A 22027-nucleotide genomic window follows, 5' to 3' on the forward strand; every position below is an offset into this window, starting at 1 on the left:
GAGGATGATGAGGAAGGCACGGCGAAACGACTTGTTCAGGAAGGCATAGAGGATGGGGTTCAACATGGAGTTAATGTACCCCAGCCACAGGCAGGCCGCCCACAGCTGCTCCGGCACCGTGTAGCCAATGAACGGGTCCACCACGTTTGTCACGAAAAACGGCGCCCAGCACAGGCAAAAGCAGCCCATGATGATGCAGAGAGTCTTGGCGGCTTTGGTCTCAGTCCTCATGCGGTGGTTCCGCTGGTGGTCCGCCGAGTCCACGTTGGCCCCGCCGGCGCGCTGCAGCATGGAGATCTGGAGCGCGTGGGCCCTCGCCGTGACGTAGATCCTTTGGTAGGCCAGCACCATGAGCACCAGCGGGATGTAGAAGGCCACCACGGAGCAGGTGAGCGCGTAGGGCTTGTTCACCATGAAGACGCACACGGTGGAGTTGCTGCCCTCGCTGTAGCGCCGCTCCTCGATCTGCAGGAGAGGAAGACGGAGGTGAACGCCAGGTAAAGGTGGGACGGTGAAGCCATCGTAGCGTTTAACTCTTAATGTGCAACTAAGGTGCTTTAAAACCTCGGCAGAATGGAATTGGAATGGATAAAATGATGAACGGCTAGAATCAGAAGTATTAAGGAGGTTGAGGACCAGCAAATTAAACAATGAAACTCTGTATTTTCTTGTTCTGTAAGTGCATAAGTGAGTACATTTACATATTTACCATTTTGGTTTTAGTTCCTTATATCTCAATGACAATGTTTATATAGCGCGTTCAAATATTGGTGAGCGACAATCGAACAACAAACAGTTTGGAAGTTCACACATCAGACTGCTTGATACCATGAATCCCATCCCTCAACAAGTTCTTCAGAAACGTTTGCGTCTTTTAAACGATGAATGGTCCGAGCAAGTGTCCAATGGTCCAGCAGATGGACTAATGTGGACTAATGTGGACTAATGTGGACTAATGTGGACTAATGTGGACTACTGTGGACTAATGTGGACCGAGAGCAGGGGACAATGGGCTTAGCGTGTGTATCTAGCGTCCCACTAGTGAGCAAAGGACTTGACTTAAGTGCTTTCCTTGAGACGGAGGAGTCCAAAGGGCCTCATATTGTCCAAAGGGCCTCATATTGTCCAAAGGGCCTCTTAATGTCCAAAGGGTCTCATATTGTCCAAAGGGCCTCATAATGTCCAAAGGGCCTCATAATATATTGTCCAAAGGGCCTCATAATGTCCAAAGGGCCTCATATTGTCCAAATGGCCTCATAATTTCCAAAGGGCCTCATATTGTCCAAAGGGCCTCATAATGTCCAAAGGGCCTCATAATTTCCAAAGGGCCTCATATTGTCCAAAGGGCCTCATAATGTCCAAAGGGCCTCATAATGTCCAAAGGGCCTCATATTGTCCAAAGGGCCTCATAATGTCCAAAGGACCTCATATTGTCCAAAGGGCCTCATATTGTCCAAATGGCCTCATAATTTCCAAAGGGCCTCATATTGTCCAAAGGGCCTCATAATGTCCAAAGGGCCTCATAATGTCCAAAGGGCCTCATAATGTCACATAATATCAATCATTTTGGTGCAATATTCTCTGTCCGTATAACTGCTGTAAATAAAAGTGTTACAATTGTTATTATTATTTTTTATTAAGAGTTTTATAAGAGCTTTCATAATTTATCTGTTTAAAAAAATACTTCTGTTTTTTATTATTTACTTCTGTACCTACTTTGTGTAGCAACCCTGGAATTTCCCCATTGGTAACAGCTTTATTGCCTTATTAATACTTTGCATAAGTTAGTTTTGAAGTTGATTGTGTCTTTTCAGCGTATTTCCCCGTGTGTGAACGTCGGGTCAGTTCTTCTGTTCTTTGTTTGGGGACAGTCGGTTTTGTTTCTGTGAAAGTTCTGAGGTTTAGTTTGGCCCAAGTTTGTAATATTTGACTCATTTTTGAGCCTTTACCTTACCTTAACTGTCTTTTCCTTTTCTGTTTGGTCCACTACAGCTGGCAAAAAATAAATGAATATATACTGGTATTTTATTATCATTTCTTGTCATACATTTAATGTAATGTAATAATAAAATTAAAAAAATAATAAAAAAATAAAATAAAAAATAATAATAACAAATTCAATTAAATAAAAAATAAATAAAATACAATTAAATAAAAAATAATAATAATAATGATAAAAAAGCAATTATAATTTAAAAAAAATACAGTAATAATAACAATAATACTAATACTAATAAAAAAGCAAAAAATATGTATTAAAAAATTCAAAAAATCTCTTAAATACAATCTGCCCTTGTTCTAAACGTTAAATTAAAACAAGATACAATATATGGTAAAAAATGAAGCTACAACATAACAGAAAGGCCCTGTGTGCATTTGCTTGTCACTTATGCAAATGTGTCAATAAAATATCGCCCCAAACAAAGCATCGCTCGCTCACGCTGACCGCTGGCCCTCACTCTGACCGCTGGCCCTCACACTGACCGCTGGCCCTCACACTGACCGCTGGCCCTCACGATGACCGCTGGCCCTCACGCTGACCGCTGGCCCTCACCGGATGACGCCGGAGAGCGCGGAGGTCTCTCGAGCGCCGCGATTGGTCTGTCCACTTTGGCAGCGCGGGCGGACAGAGCGTTCCTCCGCGGGGCTAATTAGCGCCGCTCCCGACTTAGCGTGCCGTCTGAGAGGTCGGAGGTCAAACGAGCGGGTAAACAGCGGCTGCAACGAGCTGTCCGCACACAGCGTTTAGCCGCGGCCAATCAAAGTGTTTCAGGACCGGATACAAACGGGAGAATGTTAGGTGAACGTTCAACCTAGAAAAACGTTTTAAAAATGGAGATGACTGGAGACAAATCAAGAACACATCTAAATGCTAATTATTTCAAGTCTTTATAACAACAAAAAAAAGGCAACAATTTGGAATCAGGCTAGAAATGTATACCGTATTTTCCGGACTATAAGTTGCACCTTTTGGCCGGGGTGCGACTTATACTTCTACTTATACTCTGGAGTGACTTATATGTGATATAATTTGTTATTTTCACACACACCGCATTTCATCCTCCAGTGCGACTTATGTATGTTTTTTTCTTCTCTATTTGCATTTTTTGGCTGGTGCGACTTATACTCCAGTGCGACTTATAGTCCGAAACATAAAACACTTTGGCGTTTAAATGGCGTTTCGTGCTGCTCCTGGTGCAGATCCCGGGTTAAACCGCACGATCAGCGGCCTTTGGTAAGACGTCGCCATGGAGACGGAGTGTTTTGTCGTCTGCTGTGGTTTGTACCTAAAAAACATCGACGCGCGTGACCGTTCGCATCGGGACATTTGATTTGTTCCTCCAGCGGTGACTTTATATGTTTATTTACGATTGCACAAAATGCCAGACTAAACACGCGGCGATTCTTGAAGCATAATTAAAACCTTCCATCTCGCTCGAACTGAAGAACGACAGCCGCTGCCACCGATAACCGCCCAAACCCTCCTGTACTTTATTAAACGCGCCGTCATTGTTGTTCAGTGTTTGGAAACCCGATCCCGCGCCTTTTGTCCGGCACTCGCTCGTTCGGCGCAGAGTGGTGTGTTCGGTGTCAGCGGCCGGCCTCCGTCTCGCTCGTGACATGTTGACGCGGTTGCCATGGGGAAACAAAACATGAAAAACGGCGCGTTGGCGTGGGAGGTAATTGTCTCCTGCGTCGGACGGAGAAAAGAAAGAGTTGCTGGTTTGGCCGCGGCTCAAACTCTATTCAAACCGCGTGGCATTGTGTTGGGAGAGCGATGCACTTGACTAAATCTGCTTTGTGCTGTCCACGGGCGTTTAGTGCTGGTTTGTCGTGGTTTGTTTAGGAGCAGCAAAGATGTCCTCTGCATTTGACCCACTCCTCGATGCCGTTGTGTCCGTGTGAAGTTGTGTTTAGCTCCCGGGTCTGTGAGGTCCGAGATCTTCAGGGCTGTTTTTTCACTTTATTGTCCCCCTAGGGCAGCGCTGGGCAATTATTTTACGCCATAGTCGAATCCAGGCAAGTAGTGGAGGGCCGGCCCGCGATCATTGGTGTGAAAAAAATAAAAATAATAATAATAATAATAATAATAATAATAATGATAAAAATAAATAAATATCAAATAAAATATCACTTTTCTGTCAAATACAGACTATTGAATCCATTATTTAATTAATGTCATGTCATCTTTATTAAGGATACAAGTGCAGACAGTTCAAAAATAGAAAGTAAAATCTTTCTAGGGGCTGGATTAAAACATGCAGAGGGCCACATCTTGCCCCTGAGGCCACAAATGCCCAGGTCTGCCTTAGGGCAATGCGACCTGTGCATTTGACCCATCCCGCAATGCCATAGTGTCTGTGTGGACTTGTGTTTAGCATCATTCACACTTGTTTGATGAATCATGTTGATCTTCTCCCTCTGAAGCTCAGAAAAACACTTGGTTTCGGAATGTCCCGGGTCTATGGGGTCCGAGATCTTCAGGGCTATTTTATTCACTTTCTTGTCCCCCTAGGGCAATGTGACCTGTGCATTTGACCCCTCCCAGTCAGTGCTCCCCGCAGTGACCCAGGACACGCCTCCAGACCTTGAGCTCGACTTCGTCTAGACTTGAGCTGGAGGATTGTGTATGTTTTGGATTGATGGAGGAAACAGACGTTATGAACCTAGTTTAGCTCTGGCTTGATACTACTTGTATTTAGATGTATTTATTGTATTTGTATGTATTGATTATATTTATATATATATATTTATGTATATTTATTGTATTCATATTTATTTATTTATTGTATTTACATGGATTAATTGTATTAACAGTATTTATAGTATTTGTATATATTATAATATTTGTATGTATTTGCATATGTTTGTATGTATTTATAGCATTTATAGTATTTGTATGTATTTGTAATAGTTGTATATATTATAGTATTTGTATGGATTTGTATTTTTTCTTTATTGTATTCTTTTTATTTGTATATATTTATTGTGTTTGTATGTATTATAATATTTGTATGGATTTGTAGTATTTGTAGTATTTTCTCACCAGGTGGTTGATGCCGATGCTGCTCCAGCCCTGCATGATGGTATGATTTGTGTGTACTTGTATGTATTTGTAGTATTTGTAGTATTTTCTCACCAGGTGGTTGATGCCGATGCTGTTCCAGCCCTGCATGATGGTATGATTTGTGTGTACTTGTATGTATTTGTAGTATTTGTAGTATTTTCTCACCAGGTGGTTGATGCCGATGCTGCTCCAGCCCTGCATGATGGTATGATTTGTGTGTACTTGTATGTATTTGTAGTATTTGTAGTATTTTCTCACCAGGTGGTTGATGCCGATGCTGTTCCAGCCCTGCATGATGGTATGATTTGTGTGTACTTGTATGTATTTGTAGTATTTGTAGTATTTTCTCACCAGGTGGTTGATGCCGATGCTGTTCCAGCCCTGCATGATGGTATGATTTGTGTGTACTTGTATGTATTTGTAGTATTTGTAGTATTTTCTCACCAGGTGGTTGATGCCGATGCTGTTCCAGCCCTGCATGATGGGCAGGAAGGAGATGACGGTGGGGATGGACCAGCAGCCCCCGATCATCAGTGCCACTCTCATGGGCGTCATCTTGTTCCTGTATACCAGCGGCTGGCAGCAGATGGCGTAGTACCTGAACACGACACAGGAAGTTCACACACTTCGGCTTTTCATTCCAACAAGTCGACGAACAGAAGGAGGTTTGAAGGCCAGAACGTACAGGAGTCACCGACCTGCACATCTACCAGCGCACTTTTCTCACCTGTACATGTGTAAAGCGCCCTCTACAGGCCGGACGACTCATTGAACTAAAACGCAGCTAACGCAAATACATTTTGAATTTTCCTAAAAAATTATAAAAATGTTATCACGGAATAGGTCATTTTTTAGGACTTTACAACAAACACCGTAAGCCCTGCACACGTGTATACTGTCATACCCATGTGCAATACTGACTTAATCATGTGCAATACTGACTTAATCATGAGCAATACTGACTTAATCATGTGCAATACTGACTTAATCATGTGCAATACTGACTTAATCATGTGCAATACTGTCATACCCATGTGAAATACTGACATAATCACGTGCAATACTGACTTAATCATGTGCAATACTGTCATAATCATGTGCAATACTGACTTAATCATGTGCAATACTTACATAATCACGTGCAATACTGACATAATCACGTGCAATACTGACTTAATCTTGTGCAATACTGTCATACCCATGTGAAATACTGACATAATCACGTGCAATACTGACTTAATCACGTGCAATACTGACTTAATCATGTGCAATACTGTCATACCCATGTGAAATACTGACATAATCACGTGCAATACTGACTTAATCATGTGCAATACTGTCATAATCATGTGCAATACTGACTTAATCATGTGCAGTACTGACTTAATTATGTGCAATACAGTCATAATCATGTGCAATACTGACATAATCATGTGCAATACTGACATAATCATGTGCAATAATGTCATAATCATGTGCAATACTGACTTAACCATGCGCAATATTTAAATAATCATGTGCAATACTGACTTAATCATGTGCAATACTGTCATAATCATGTGCAATACTGACTTGATCATGTGCAATACTGTCATAATCATGTGCAATACTGACATAATCATGTGCAATAATGTCATAATCATGTGCAATACTGACTTAACCATGCGCAATATTTAAATAATCATGTGCAATACTGACTTAATCAAGTGCAATAATGTCATATTCATGTGCCTATAACTACTGTAAATAAGAGTGTTTACTTTTGCCACTATTTTTTTTTTTTTTGTCTCTTATTCTTATTTTATTTTTTATTTGTATTGATTTAAGAATATAAGAGTTCCTCTATTATGAGTGTTTTTTACAGCTTCCTATAAGTTATCTGTACTTTTCTGTATCTACTTTGAGTTGCGACACCGAGACTTATCTTAACTTATTTTTTAGGTTTATAATTTCACTTCCTGTTTGTAATTGATGACATCACACCAGGAAATTACCCAGCAAACACTGGGCCAAAACACATCTAATGTAATTTCTTAACAATTGTGCAAAATATATCAGAGCGACTTTATTTAGTTTAATTCATGTTTAGAGTCAAAAAAGTTGTTTCTTTGGTGTAAATTCTGCATAAACTTTGACTGGAATGAGTGTCCCTGGTGTGATGTCACTTCCTATCCCTGGTGTGATGTCACTTCCTGTCATTTCCCACAGACTTTTCCAACGTTTTCTCCACAAATACCTGCTCGACTGGTGTAAAACTATCATTTATATGCACGGCAGGTACAAATACACCAAATAAAGTCAACATTTGAAAACCGTAAACACCTGTCACACGCCACTTTAAACAACGCTAAAACTGTTGTCGTGGCGATGTGTCGTGGGCAGGGAGTCATTGGCCACTTCCCTGTTTGTATCTCGACGTGCCGGTCACTGACGCTGGCCGGTAAATGGGTCAAGCGCGTCCTGTGCGCGGGTCAAACGCTCCGTACTCTCGTCACGCGCTCGACCAAACCGAATGGTGCAAACAGCTGAAGTAAAGCAGCGCTGCACAACGGGCTGAGCGTGTGTCAGTCACTCCCGTTCCCCCGCGGTCTTCCTCTCACTCAAAGCGGCTTTTTCTGGCAGCCGGCTCCGTTTCCGTGCCAGTCACACTAAATATGCACGACGCCCACAATTAACCAGGGATTTAAAGGGCCTCTGACAGGTTCGCACGCCAATCGAGCAGGTGCTTGTGGAGAAAACGTTGGAAAAGTCTGCGGAAAATGACAGGAAGTGACATCGCGCCGGGGTGACGTCCGCGTGGCAGCGCAAACCGTCTCTGTGTCGCACACGGATGACATCACAGAGGGATCCGGCTCTACTTCCTGTCATTTTAAACTCTTGCTTTCCATATTGTCTTCACAAACTGCACATTTAACTGAAGTAAAACAGTGATGAATATTCGCCGCAGGTTCTACACCTTCGGATCGTGATTCCGAGGCGTTTGCAGCAGAACCAGAAGTATTTGCTTTTTATCCTCCATCACTTTTAGCCACCGAATGGTTTTCTTGTTTCATTGACAAATATCCAGTTTGTAGTGAGTGTTTTTCCCTTTCCAGCAGCTGCTCCTGGCTTCACCGGTCGCGCTTCAGACTCAGACTCCAAAAAAAGTCGTGCACCGTTTTCCCTGAACAAACACGAGCTCAATCAGAAACAAATACGATATTTGAACGGCGTGACATAGTTCCCCCCCCGTACCCTTTAAGTGATCAATGGCTGTTTTGTTGTATTGATTTTCTTACTTTCTTTTGGCGGGATTGTCTGAAGCCAAAAGCGAGTGCAGTGTGTTTCCTCTGCCAGAAATGTGCCGAGGCTCAAATCTCATTCATTGAGGTTTTTCCTGCCATTTTCCTCTATTTTTAGCTTCATGTTCTGTAACTACAAAAGCCATCGATTCCCCTCTGAGTCTGCAGGTCTGACGTCACAAAAAGGGAGAAAAGGCCAAATAAAAGTGTGAGTTGATTACTTTCTTTTTCATTTTATTTAAAAAAAGAAGAGAAGCATCTGCAATTTCCTTTCTTCAAAACTTCTACATTCACCAAATCATTTATAAGATGAGATAAGATGAGATAATCCTTTATTGTCCACACATGGGGAAATTTCATTGTTGCAACGCAGGTAGATACAGAGGAAAATGACGGATAACTTATAGGAAGTTTAAAAAACACTGGGTATACAAGGTTCATACTATTGTGACTAAAATGTTTAACACTTCATTGACTTCAAGCTGCGATATTTTGAAATTAAAAAAATAAATACAATAAAAGATTAATCTGGACCGTTTCCAAACTGTGGATTCGTGCATTCTCGACTCTTTATGTCGGACACAAATGGGATTCAGGGATCTTTATATGACTTTATACATATTTACACACGTTAACTTCCCTTTTTTAATGCTACGTAGCTGAGGTCTCCAGCAGATTTGACCAAAGTGAAAAGCGCCACCTACAGGTCGGACGACTCATACAACTAAAACACATGTTATGAGAGAAAAGCCCATTTTTCAGGTCTGTCATTTCACTTCCTGTTTGTAACTGATGACATCACACTAGGAATCATCTAATGTTGCTTTAATTTTATTTGACGGGTACATATATATGAGCGCGACTTTATTTTGTTGAATTCATGTTTAGAGAGTCAAAAAAGTTGTGTAAATTCTGCATAAACTTTGGGTGTGATGTCACTTCCTGTCATTTTATCTACAGATTTGTCCACATTTTCTCCACAAATACCTGCTCGATCGGTGTAAAACTATCATTTATATTCACAACAGGTATAAATACATAGAATAAAGTCAACATTTGAAAACCGTAAACACCTGTCACACGCCACTTTAAACAACGCTAAAACTGTTGTCGTGGCGATGTGTCGTGGGCAGGGAGTCATTGGCCACTTCCCTGTTTGTATCTCGACGTGCCGGTCACTGACGCTGGCCGGTAAATGGGTCAAGCGCGTCCTGTGCGCGGGTCAAACGCTCCGTACTCTCGTCACGCGCTCGACCAAACCGAATGGTGCAAACAGCTGAAGTAAAGCAGCGCTGCACAACGGGCTGAGCGTGTGTCAGTCACTCCCGTTCCCCCGCGGTCTTCCTCTCACTCAAAGCGGCTTTTTCTGGCAGCCGGCTCCGTTTCCGTGCCAGTCACACTAAATATGCACGACGCCCACAATTAACCAGGGATTTAAAGGGCCTCTGACAGGTTCGCACGCCAATCGAGCAGGTGCTTGTGGAGAAAACGTTGGAAAAGTCTGCGGAAAATGACAGGAAGTGACATCGCGCCGGGGTGACGTCCGCGTGGCAGCGCAAACCGTCTCTGTGTCGCACACGGATGACATCACAGAGGGATCCGGCTCTACTTCCTGTCATTTTAAACTCTTGCTTTCCATATTGTCTTCACAAACTGCACATTTAACTGAAGTAAAACAGTGATGAATATTCGCCGCAGGTTCTACACCTTCGGATCGTGATTCCGAGGCGTTTGCAGCAGAACCAGAAGTATTTGCTTTTTATCCTCCATCACTTTTAGCCACCGAATGGTTTTCTTGTTTCATTGACAAATATCCAGTTTGTAGTGAGTGTTTTTCCCTTTCCAGCAGCTGCTCCTGGCTTCACCGGTCGCGCTTCAGACTCAGACTCCAAAAAAAGTCGTGCACCGTTTTCCCTGAACAAACACGAGCTCAATCAGAAACAAATACGATATTTGAACGGCGTGACATAGTTCCCCCCCCGTACCCTTTAAGTGATCAATGGCTGTTTTGTTGTATTGATTTTCTTACTTTCTTTTGGCGGGATTGTCTGAAGCCAAAAGCGAGTGCAGTGTGTTTCCTCTGCCAGAAATGTGCCGAGGCTCAAATCTCATTCATTGAGGTTTTTCCTGCCATTTTCCTCTATTTTTAGCTTCATGTTCTGTAACTACAAAAGCCATCGATTCCCCTCTGAGTCTGCAGGTCTGACGTCACAAAAAGGGAGAAAAGGCCAAATAAAAGTGTGAGTTGATTACTTTCTTTTTCATTTTATTTAAAAAAAGAAGAGAAGCATCTGCAATTTCCTTTCTTCAAAACTTCTACATTCACCAAATCATTTATAAGATGAGATAAGATGAGATAATCCTTTATTGTCCACACATGGGGAAATTTCATTGTTGCAACGCAGGTAGATACAGAGGAAAATGACGGATAACTTATAGGAAGTTTAAAAAACACTGGGTATACAAGGTTCATACTATTGTGACTAAAATGTTTAACACTTCATTGACTTCAAGCTGCGATATTTTGAAATTAAAAAAATAAATACAATAAAAGATTAATCTGGACCGTTTCCAAACTGTGGATTCGTGCATTCTCGACTCTTTATGTCGGACACAAATGGGATTCAGGGATCTTTATATGACTTTATACATATTTACACACGTTAACTTCCCTTTTTTAATGCTACGTAGCTGAGGTCTCCAGCAGATTTGACCAAAGTGAAAAGCGCCACCTACAGGTCGGACGACTCATACAACTAAAACACATGTTATGAGAGAAAAGCCCATTTTTCAGGTCTGTCATTTCACTTCCTGTTTGTAACTGATGACATCACACTAGGAATCATCTAATGTTGCTTTAATTTTATTTGACGGGTACATATATATGAGCGCGACTTTATTTTGTTGAATTCATGTTTAGAGAGTCAAAAAAGTTGTGTAAATTCTGCATAAACTTTGGGTGTGATGTCACTTCCTGTCATTTTATCTACAGATTTGTCCACATTTTCTCCACAAATACCTGCTCGATCGGTGTAAAACTATCATTTATATTCACAACAGGTATAAATACATAGAATAAAGTCATAATTAGAACATCGTAAACACCCGTCACACGTCACTTTAAACGAAAGAATAACGAATTGCGTCGCCGTCTGTTTCGCCCTGACACATTTCTGCAGCATCTGTTTCTTTGCCTCTCCATCAGCGCGGCTCATCTCCGCCGACACTCTCCTTTTCCTCAGCGCTCAATTGTTTTCCCCCGTAAATCGACCTCGCTCGCTCGCTCTTCTCGCCGAGCCGTCGCCGCGGGCCGTTTCTCGCGAAAAAAAACAACCGCGCTCTCACTATTAAGTCATATTTCTTTGTCGTGGATGTAAAATCTGAGCTTATTTGCATTTATTCCATTTAAACTTTGTGGTTAAAGGAGCCGTGTTCACGTAAATGTGTCGGGTACGTTGTGAAAGCAGCTCTCGGTGTGAAAATGAGACCGCTGCGCGCCGTCTGCATCTGGTCACGCGGCATTTCATTCTCCGCGAAGCAGGAAGTGGGCTGTTAGCGCGCTACTTATCGTTAGCTTCACCGTGACGGCGTCTGTAAAAATGACAAAGGTCGTCGGTGTTTCTCGTCCCGGGCAAATCGTCCTCGTGAACTCAAAGTAAAACGATTCAAAACGTTTTAACATTTGAACTCAATAACGGACCATTTTTCATTTCAATTATTGTTTTTTTTTCAACTATTTAAAAAGAAAAAGAAAAAACACAAAACAAACAGCGAGAAAAGTAATCTGGATGTACAACAGTAGCATCTTGGAAAAGTTTGGTTTTGTGGATTAAAAGAGAGAGATCTGAGATGATCGCTAGGATGTCGCTACCGCTAATGCTAACGCTAATGCTAAAGTCTTGAATGAATTAAAAGGCTGTTGTCATATTTAAATGTGTTTAGAAGGCTTTAAAACAAGACGGTTACTGGGGTAATTTCAGATTCACAGGTTAAACTAATCCTGTCCAAGTAGCGCTTTTTGCTATTTTACAGTTCAAATGTTTTCCTTGATTTTATCTCACTTGTTTTATAATTTCAGGACTCAAATTGAGCGCTTATTATACCTCGTGTTGCTTTCGATTGTTCTGCGTCCGAGCTGAAACTGTTTTGCGTGTAAGACGTGAAACCGCGGGCCGCCGCCTTTTCAATCCGTCAAAATGGCCGACCGACTTCGGACTCTCCCCCCGTCACGGCTGAAAACGACCTCGAAATAGATCTCGGCCTGCGAAACTGCGCGTGCCTCTCGATCGAACACTCCCCCCTCCCGACATCGCCGACCTCGAACCGCTAAATACACGTCGCGGGGAAACGTCGTTGCCGCGCGCGTTGTTCGTTGTTCGCCGCCCGGGCTCGACCGCGCGGCGTCTGGTTCTGGTCTGCCGGCGTTTCTGACGAGACGTGTCGATCGAACTGGAACAACCATCATTCCGATTGCCAAAACGTCGCTGTTGAAATGAGAGTCGCCATGGCAACGCCGCCGCTCGACCACACGATGACCTTTGTGCGTTTTTGTGAAGGCGCACGGTGTGACTTTGTATGCGACGGGATTGTTCCACGGTAACTTTCCGGGTTAAATAAAATTCAAAGCCATACATCACAGCTCCTCTAGGACAAGTACGAGTCAGGTTTGTGGAGCTGCAAGCCCACAGCTCACAGTAAGGACACATACAACTGCACAAAATGATGACTTTTAATCTAAAGTTTGGCTAAAAAGTTACACAATTGCGGCTTTAGCTGTGGTTTTCTCAAAAAAATAAAACAAATACAACAGAAACAAGCAGAAAAGTTACATATGCTGCAAAATAACACTAATATGCCACACTGAAGTAGAAATCAATTGGCTACTGAACATTTTGAACCCCGTGTGTGCGAGTCGGAGTCTTATTTTTTCAGCGATGTGGGCGGGGACAGGGGGTAGGTGAAACCACTGAGTATTCAAGTCTGAAACGCGGGACGAAGCAGGATTATGTCACGCACGTTTGAATCAATCGGAATAGATATTTGAGTACGGTAATGATGTAGAAACGGCGAAATAACTCATTAAAAAATATAATAATAGTCGGTTTTACGTCATACCGTCCCCTTTAAAGTTCATACGACATTAAACTAGACTCAGGATTATGATTATATTTCAGATTTTACTCAACATTTTGACAGTTTTTGCCCCAATTTGGCTATTTTTGGTGACGTTTTCAATTTAACTTCCTGACATAGGTACCTACAATGGTTACCTAGCAACCAGAATGCAAACAGGTCCAAAATCATGCAACAGTCATGATTTGAACGACGACACCTTCATTTCGTTAAATAGTTGTTTAAACCGTCATAAAAAGCTGTAAGTCGCGTGCAAAGTTCCTCCGCATTGTTGACGGAACGGCGCTCTTTGATGACATCACAGCGGGATCCCGTCGTGGCGCTGCTTCCCGCAATTTTCAACGTTTACCCGTTAAATTTCCCGCAACTCGACTGACGAAAAACCTTGATAATTACTTAAAAACTCGCCAAACGACGTTATCATTAGAAACCTTTAAATCGCGGAACATTCCGGGCAAACGCTGAACTCGCGCTTTTGGCTTTTCCCCCGTCACAACAGACACTAGCACACGCGACGTAAAGGACAAACAGTGGGTCCACCTGCAGCCTTCGAGTGGCACTATTCTGGGCGCGTGAATGGGCTCTTGACCTTTCACTAATGCCACGGGACAAACAGCCGGCGCTCTAAATTACCGATGCCCCTCAAATGCCACGCGCTCTGCCACCGAAGTAATGAGCTGGCGCCGTAAAGAGGAGAGTGCGCCCGCCACACGCCGGCCTGGACGCTATCGCTTCCGCCACCGCGTCTGTTTGGGACGTCGTGAGAGGAGGAGGCGGCTGTTTGAACTTTACCCGCACGATGTTTGTGCGGCGAAGGATGCACTTTTTAAAGCACTTTACATTGACTTTTTTTTTTTTGGGAGGAAATCGTCTCAGTTATTTTAATTTAAATAATACAAGTCTTATTTTAGTTTGAAAATTGTAATTTTTCTACCAATTGAATGAAACCGCCGGCCGCCTTTTCAATCCGTCAAAATGGCCGACCGACTTCGGACTTTCCCCCCGTCACGGCTGAAAACGACCTCGAAATAGATCTCGGCCTGCGAAACTGCGCGTGCCTCTCGATCGAACACTCCCCCCTCCCGACATCGCCGACCTCGAACCGCTCAATACACGTCGAGGGGAAACGTCGTTGCCGCGCGCGTTGTTCGTTGTTCGCCGCCCGGGCTCGACCGCGCGGCGTCTGGTTCTGGTCTGCCGGCGTTTCTGACGAGACGTGTCGATCGAACTGGAACAACCATCATTCCGAGTGCCAAAACGTCGCTGTTGAAATGAGAGTCGTCATGGCAACGCCGCCGCTCGACCACACGATGACTTTGTTTTAATTTAAATAATAAAAGTCTTATTTTAGTTTGAAAATTTTAATTTTTCTACCACTTGAATGAAAAAACTCAAAAAATGTCACAATTATAGAGGTTTGTGATGTTTAAATTAGATAATCCTGGTCTAGACCTGGTTTAGTCCTGGTTTAGTCCTGGTTTAGTCCTGGTTTAGACCTGGTTTAGTCCTGGTCTAGACCTGGTTTAGTCCTGGTTTAGTCCTGGTTTAGTCCTGGTTTAGTCCTAGTTTAGTCCTGGTTTAGTCCTGGTTTAGTCCTGGTTTAGTCCTGGTCTAGACCTGGTTTAGTCCTGGTTTAGTCCTGGTTTAGTCCTGGTTTAGTCCTGGTTTTGTCCTGGTCTACACCTGGTTTAGTCCTGGTTTTGTCCTGGTCTACACCTGGTTTAGTCCTGGTTTAGTCCTGGTTTAGTCCTGGTTTAGTCCTAGTTTAGTCCTGGTTTAGTCCTGGTTTAGTCCTGGTTTAGTCCTGGTTTAGTCCTAGTTTAGTCCTGGTTTAGTCCTGGTTTAGTCCTGGTTTAGTCCTGGTTTAGTCCTGGTTTAGTCCTAGTTTAGTCCTGGTTTAGTCCTGGTTTAGTCCTGGTTTAGTCCTGGTTTAGTCCTGGTCTAGACCTAGGGCGGGAGTCGGGGCAGAGGTCGGGGCTGGAGGCGGGGCAGAGGTCGGGGCAGAGGTCGGGGCAGGAGGCGGGGCAGGAGGCGGGGCTGGAGTGTGGGCTGGAGGAGGGGCAGGAGGTGGGGCAGGAGGTGGGGCAGGAGGCGGGGCAGAGGTCGGGGCAGAGGTCGGGGCAGGAGGTGGGGCAGAGGTCGGGGCAGGAGGCAGGGCAGGAGGCGGGGCTGGAGTGTGGCCTGTGTTGGGTCTGGGTTGGACTCTGGAGCCTGGACTGTAGATAAAGTGTCATGTGTGTCATCTGCTTCACGCTCGTTGGCTTCATTACACCACTGCAGGTTCTGGTTTGAATTGATGGTGACAGAACGGCCACAGTACGGAAGCCCAGAGAGGACAATCAGAGCCCAGCGGGACGGGCCCCCACAGGGGACCACATGGGGCCCAGCGGAACGGGCCCCCACAGGGGACCACATGGGGCCCAGGGGGACAGGCCCCCACAGGGGACCACATGGGGCCCAGGGGGACAGGCCCCCACAGGGGACCACATGGGGCCCAGCGGAACGGGCCCCCACAGGGGACCACATGGGGCCCAGGGGGACAGGCCCCCACAGGGGACCACATGGGGCCCAGTGTCACCTGCAACACTGTCCTTTACCCTGGACCATTTCTGACAAAACAGCAGCACTGCAAACCAGGACTAAACCAGGACTAAACTAGGACTAAACCAGGACTAAACCAGGACTAAACCAGGACTAAACCAGGTGTAGACCAGGACAAAACCAGGACTAAACCAGGTGTAGACCAGGACAAAACCAGGACTAAACCAGGACTAAACCAGGACTAAACCAGGACTAAACTAGGACTAAACCAGGACTAAACCAGGACTAAACCAGGACTAAACCAGGACTAAACCAGGACTAAACCAGGACTAAACCAGGTCTAAATTATGACTAAACCAGGACTAAACCAGGTCTAAACGATGACAAAACCAGGACTAAACCAGGACTAAATAACAGTCTCCATATTTGAACAAAAGCTCATCATTTCAGTTATTTTGAGGCACCAGATTTCTCTAATTATCTCTTCCCCTATTTATTTTTCCAACTTCTCTCTCTCTCGCTGGGTCTGTTTCTCTCTCCTTCCTCTCTTTCTGTCTCTTTCTCTCTATTTTCTTACTCTCTCTCTCCTTCTTTCCCCCCTCATTCATTCCTTTTTCTACCTCTTTCTTTCTTCCTGATACTTTCCTCAATTTCACTGTTTCTCTTTTTGTATCCCTCTCTTCTTTCTTTCTCTCTCATTATCCCCCGTCTCTCCCTCTTTGAGCAGAAGCATCCTCCTTTCTAAATGTTCTTTTCTTTCTCTCTCCTTCCCCCCTCTCTCCTCCTCTCCCTCCTCTCCCTCCTCCCCTCTTCTCTCCCCCTGCCCCTCTCTCCCCCCTCTCTTCTCCCTCTTCTTCCTCTCCCACCCTCTCTCCTCCTCTCCCATCCTCTCTCCTCTCCTCCCTGTCTCCTCCTCCCCATCTCTCCCTCTCTACCCTCCTCCTCTCAACCTCTCCTCCACCCTCTCTCCTCCTCCCTCCTCTCCTCCCTCCTTCTCTCTCCTCCTCCTCTCCTCCCCTCCTCCCCCCTCTCTCCTCCCCCCTCTCTCCTCCTTCTCCTCCTCTCCTCCCTCTCCCTCCTCTCCTCCCTCCTTCTCTCTCCTCCTCCCTCTCCCCCCCTCTCTCCTCCTCCCTCTCCCTCCTCTCCTCCTCTCCTCCCCTCCTCCCCTCCTCCCCCCTCTCTCCTCCTCTCCTCCTCTCCTCCCTCTCCTCCTCTCCTCCTCTCCTCCCCTCCTCCCCTCCTCCCCCCTCTCTCCTCCTCTCCTCCCTCTCCTCCTCTCCCCCCCTCTCTCCTCCCTCTTTGAGCAGAAGCATCCTCCGTTCTAAATGCTCTTTTCTTTCCCTCCTTCGCTCTTCAGGCAGACGCAGGATTCAAGTCGCAGCTGCTCTTTTGTCTTCGTCGTCTTTTTACAAAACTTGTATTTATTCAATTCAGAACTTTATCTCGAACGCCGGGAGAAACTGAAAAATATCTGGCCGCTGTTCATTCTTTTCACAATTATTGCTGATGACTCTGTTCTTTGTGTGTGGAAATAACTGCGAGAAAGGCATTTATTTGGACGTATTTTCGACGCGGGGTGATATTCTGGTATGTGACTGTTACAGGTGTTCTTTTCATTCAAAATTGTCCCTTATCACGATAGGACCAGTGGACTTACATATATCACTCCAGACTGAGGCTGTTTGTTTCAGGGCGTTAGCAGGTGGCTAAAGCTAGCAGCTATGCTAATAAACGTTGACTTACTCGCTGTTTCAACGAGCCTCATTTCCAACTGTCCGGGCGTTATATTTGAGGATCAGACACAAAGTCCGTGCTCTTGAAAGCTTTGAGGGCGTGTCCGGGGCAGAGGGCGTGTCCAGTGCAGAGGGCGTGTCTGGTGCAGAGGGCGTGTCCAGTGCAGAGGGCGTGTCCAGTGCAGAGGACGTGTCTGGTGCAGAGGGCGTGTCTGGTGCAGAGGGCGTGTCCGGTGCAGAGGGCGTGTCCAGTGCAGAGGGCGTGTCCGGTGCAGAGGGCGTGTCTGGTGCAGAGGGCGTGTCCGGTGCAGAGGGCGTGTCTGGTGCAGAGGGCGTGTCCAGTGCAGAGGGCGTGTCTGGTGCAGAGGGCGTGTCCGGTGCAGAGGGCGTGTCTGGTGCAGAGGGCGTGTCCGGTGCAGAGGGCGTGTCTGGTGCAGAGGGCGTGTCCAGTGCAGAGGGCGTGTCTGGTGCAGAGGGCGTGTCTGGTGCAGAGGGCGTGTCCGGTGCAGAGGGCGTGTCTGGTGCAGAGGGCGTGTCCGGTGCAGAGGGCGTGTCTGGTGCAGAGGGCGTGTCCGGTGCAGAGGGCGTGTCTGGTGCAGAGGGCGTGTCCGGTGCAGAGGGCGTGTCTGGTGCAGAGGGCGTGTCCGGTGCAGAGGGCGTGTCTGGTGCAGAGGGCGTGTCCGGTGCAGAGGGCGTGTCTGGTGCAGAGGGCGTGTCCGGTGCAGAGGGCGTGTCTGGTGCAGAGGGCGTGTCCGGTGCAGAGGGCGTGTCTGGTGCAGAGGGCGTGTCCGGTGCAGAGGGCGTGTCTGGTGCGGAGGGCGTGTAGACGACGTAGAGCAGACGGAAAAATCCGGAACTTCAGTCTTCGTCAAGTATAAATCCTTTTCATTTTCAGTTTTCTGCTCTGTTTTACTCGACGGAGGCAACAGCGACAGTCTTCAAATTGGCGACTAAAACCAACCGATAAATGATGAGACTCGACCTTCACCTTTTGCGCCTCTTCAGAACAACACTCACACATTTCCCGCCTCTACGACTTACTTAACGTTCTCATTTGCGGTCAGAAAGTGCCTGAACTCTCGGTGTCCTACGCGCCACGACCACAACAAACGCGCCATGTGCAAAACTTTGTCCTTTTGAAAGTGCAACTCCGGCAAGTCCTCGTCATAACTCAGACGCTCGCCGCATCCAAATCCGCTCTTCACCTTCAGGCAACCGACGTCGACCAACCAGAAAGTGCAAAACAGCGTTTCAACATGTCCACAGGGCGCCACGGAAACGGGGAATTCGATGTTTCTTCTTTGGGCTGAGTCTCCGCTTTCTTAGGACCCTGACAGCACTGGTTTAGTCCTAGTTTAGTCCTGGTTTAGTCCTGGTTTAGACCTGGTTTAGTCCTGGTTTGGACCTGGTTTAGTCCTGGTTTAGACCTGGTTTAGTCCTGGTTTAGTCCTGGTTTAGTCCTGTTTTAGACCTGGTTTAGACCTGGTTTGGACCTGGTTTAGTCCTGGTTTAGACCTGGTTTAGTCCTGGTTTAGTCCTGGTTTAGTCCTGTTTTAGACCTGGTTTAGACCTGGTTTGGACCTGGTTTAGTCCTGGTTTAGACCCAGGGTATTTATTGTTTCTTACTTAGTCCAAATACTTGGTTTGTGTTGGTTTTGGTCTCCATTAGTCCTGGTTTAGTCGTGGTTTAGTTGTGGTTTAGTCCTAGTTTAGTCCTGGTTTTGTTGGGATAAAGTCTGGTTTAGTCCTGGTTTAGTTGTGGTTTGGACCTGGTTTGGACCTGGTTTAGTCCTGGTTTAGTTGTGGTTTGGACCTGGTTTAGTCCTGGTTTAGTTGTGGTTTGGACCTGGTTTAGTCCTTATGTGTCATAAATCTAGTTCCATCCGAGGTTTTGTCCTGGTATGTTTCATAAACACATCACACACGTTCTGGCCCGTGGCACAAACACATTTTCCATCTCGGCTCGTGCAGTTTGGAAGAGTTCACTTTGGCTCAGTCTGGTTTTTAGGCCGTGGGAGTCTAATTATTTGAGTCCACGAGGTACACAGGTCTGAGCTCCTGGAGCGAGCGCCTTCCAAACCAAAACACCACATATATACTATATATATATATATATATACTATATATTTACCCACGCCAATTAGTGACGGCGCACTGCAGACACACATGAAGAAGCCATTAGGAAAGTGGCTCCAAACGGATGTCAGAAACGGCTATTTACTGAGGATGAAAACACATGCAAAGTGAAACTAAGGAGCTAATTCTGATGTATGAACAAAAAAGAAAAAACGAAACACAATTAGGCTGTTTGCTGTAACCCGACCCAACATTTTTCCTGTTGGTCGGTCGGAAGGTAAATTCTTATTTTTTTTTTACTTTGAAGGCTTCAACAGTCCAGGGGTCAGGCTTCAACAGTCCAGGGGTCAGGCTTCAACAGTCCAGGGGTCGGGTTTCTACAGTCCAGGGGTCAGGCTTCAACAGTCCCGGGGTCAGGCTTCAACAGTCCAGGGGTCAGGCTTCAACAGTCCAGGGGTCAGGCTTCAACAGTCCAGGGGTCAGGCTTCAACAGTCCAGGGGTCAGGCTTCAACAGTCCCGGGGTCAGGCTTCAACAGTCCAGGGGTCAGGCTTCAACAGTCCAGGGGTCAGGCTTCAACAGTCCAGGGGTCAGGCTTCAACAGTCCAGGGGTCAGGCTTCAACAGTCCAGGGGTCAGGCTTCAACAGTCCAGGGGTCAGGCTTCAACGCTAACCCTAACCCTCAAAGGTTTAAATAATTGAATTTGTGTAAGTTGTTTGGTCCTGTGTCTTATGGTTCTGTTATAACGGAGCTGTACACGTGCTGACCACCGGGGCAGTAGTGAACTACACGTGCTGACCACCGGGGGCAGTAGTGAAGTACACGTGCTGACCACCGGGGCAGTAGTGAACTACACGTGCTGACCACCGGGGGCAGTAGTGAACTACACGTGCTGACCACCGGGGGCAGTAGTGAACTACACGTGCTGACCACCGGGGGCAGTAGTGAACTACACGTGCTGACCACCGGGGGCAGTAGTGAACGCAGCGCGACGGCGGAAGCGACAAGAACGAGCTGCAAAACGAAGGCATTCTTTTCTCGACTTGTTTTCTCGACTCTTTTCCATCAAATGAGATCTAAAAACGGACATGGAGCATCCATCTTTGTTTTTCGTATTGCGCCGTTTTAGGTCAATTCTCTGGCTTTGAGCGGCCTCTGGTGGTCGTCCACCAGAATACAGCCTTGACGTGAGAAACGGTTGGAAGTATAAATGACGTTACGGCAAACACGCTTAGAACGCTGTTTACGTGACAGAACATATTAAATTAGAAAGGAATATTAGAGAAAGAAATTAAATTAGCCCATATTTTGTATATTTACGACCTTCAAAATGGATGAAAGTGGAGTTAGAACAAAGTGTGAAACATGTGAAAACCTTCTGTGCGAGTCTGGAACATCTGCACAAAGTCAAAGTATTATAGTTGTTTTTTCAAATGTAGTGGAGTCAAAATACTCGGCTAAAAGTAAAGTACAGAATACTTTAGTACAGTACTCAAGTAAAAGTACGGAAAGAAACAACGGGACTTGGTTTAGTCTTGGTTATGACTTGGTTTAGTCTTGGGTTGGACTTGGTTTAGTCTTGGACCTGGTTTAGTCTTGGATTGTACTTGGTTTAGTCTTGGACCTGGTTTAGTTTTGGGTTGTACTTGGTTTAGTCTTGGGTTAGACTTGGTTTAGCCTTGGTTTGGACCTGGTTTAGTCTTGGGTTGGACCTGGTTTAGTCTTGGGTTGGACATGGTTTAGTCTTGGGTTGGACCTGGTTTAGTCTTGGGTTAGACCTGGTCTAGTCCTGGTTTAGTCCTGGTTTAGTCCTGGTTTAGTCTTGGTAAAGTCTGGTTTTGAATCCTTTTGAGCCGAAAACCTAATTTCAACACAGTTTTTGTCCTGGTTTAGGTTTTCTTTGGCTGTTCATTAGCTTCATTATTTTAGTCAAACCTCGTCCCTGCTTTGTATTTGGTTTTAGTCCTGTTTTTAGACACGGAGTCAAAGTACTCGGCTAAAAGTAAAGTACAGAATACTTTAGTCCAGCACTCAAGTCAATGTACAGAAAGAAACAACTGGAAAATCCACACAAAAAAAAAACAAGTTGCGACGACAAAAGAGAAAATGCTTCTTTTCTATCTGTGTTTGAACTCGGACGTATTTCAGACGAGCGGATTAGGACGGGTTTATCCACCGACACAACTCACAACAAT

At 45.4% G+C, this 22027-nt stretch overlaps 1 protein-coding gene across 2 annotated transcripts in view; it reads right to left on the bottom strand.

Moving 5' to 3' along the window:
• htr4 (5-hydroxytryptamine receptor 4) overlaps window positions 1–22027 on the bottom strand; it is a 198683-nt gene that overhangs the window by 48730 nt on the left and 127926 nt on the right. For both annotated transcript variants that reach the window (XM_072440041.1, XM_072440042.1), the window contains exons 5-6: window positions 5513–5666; window positions 1–465 (exon numbers count right to left, since the gene is read on the bottom strand). The exon at window positions 1–465 is cut by the window's left edge and continues 92 nt beyond it. In XM_072440041.1, the coding sequence (XP_072296142.1) occupies window positions 1–465; window positions 5513–5666 (619 nt within the window). The remainder of the gene's footprint in view (window positions 466–5512; window positions 5667–22027) is intronic.

Source organism: Eucyclogobius newberryi, unplaced genomic scaffold, assembly GCF_026437365.1.
Source record: "Eucyclogobius newberryi isolate DKJ021-1_F unplaced genomic scaffold, fEucNew1.0.hap1 SCAF_11, whole genome shotgun sequence".
Lineage (NCBI taxonomy): Eukaryota > Metazoa > Chordata > Actinopteri > Gobiiformes > Gobiidae > Eucyclogobius > Eucyclogobius newberryi.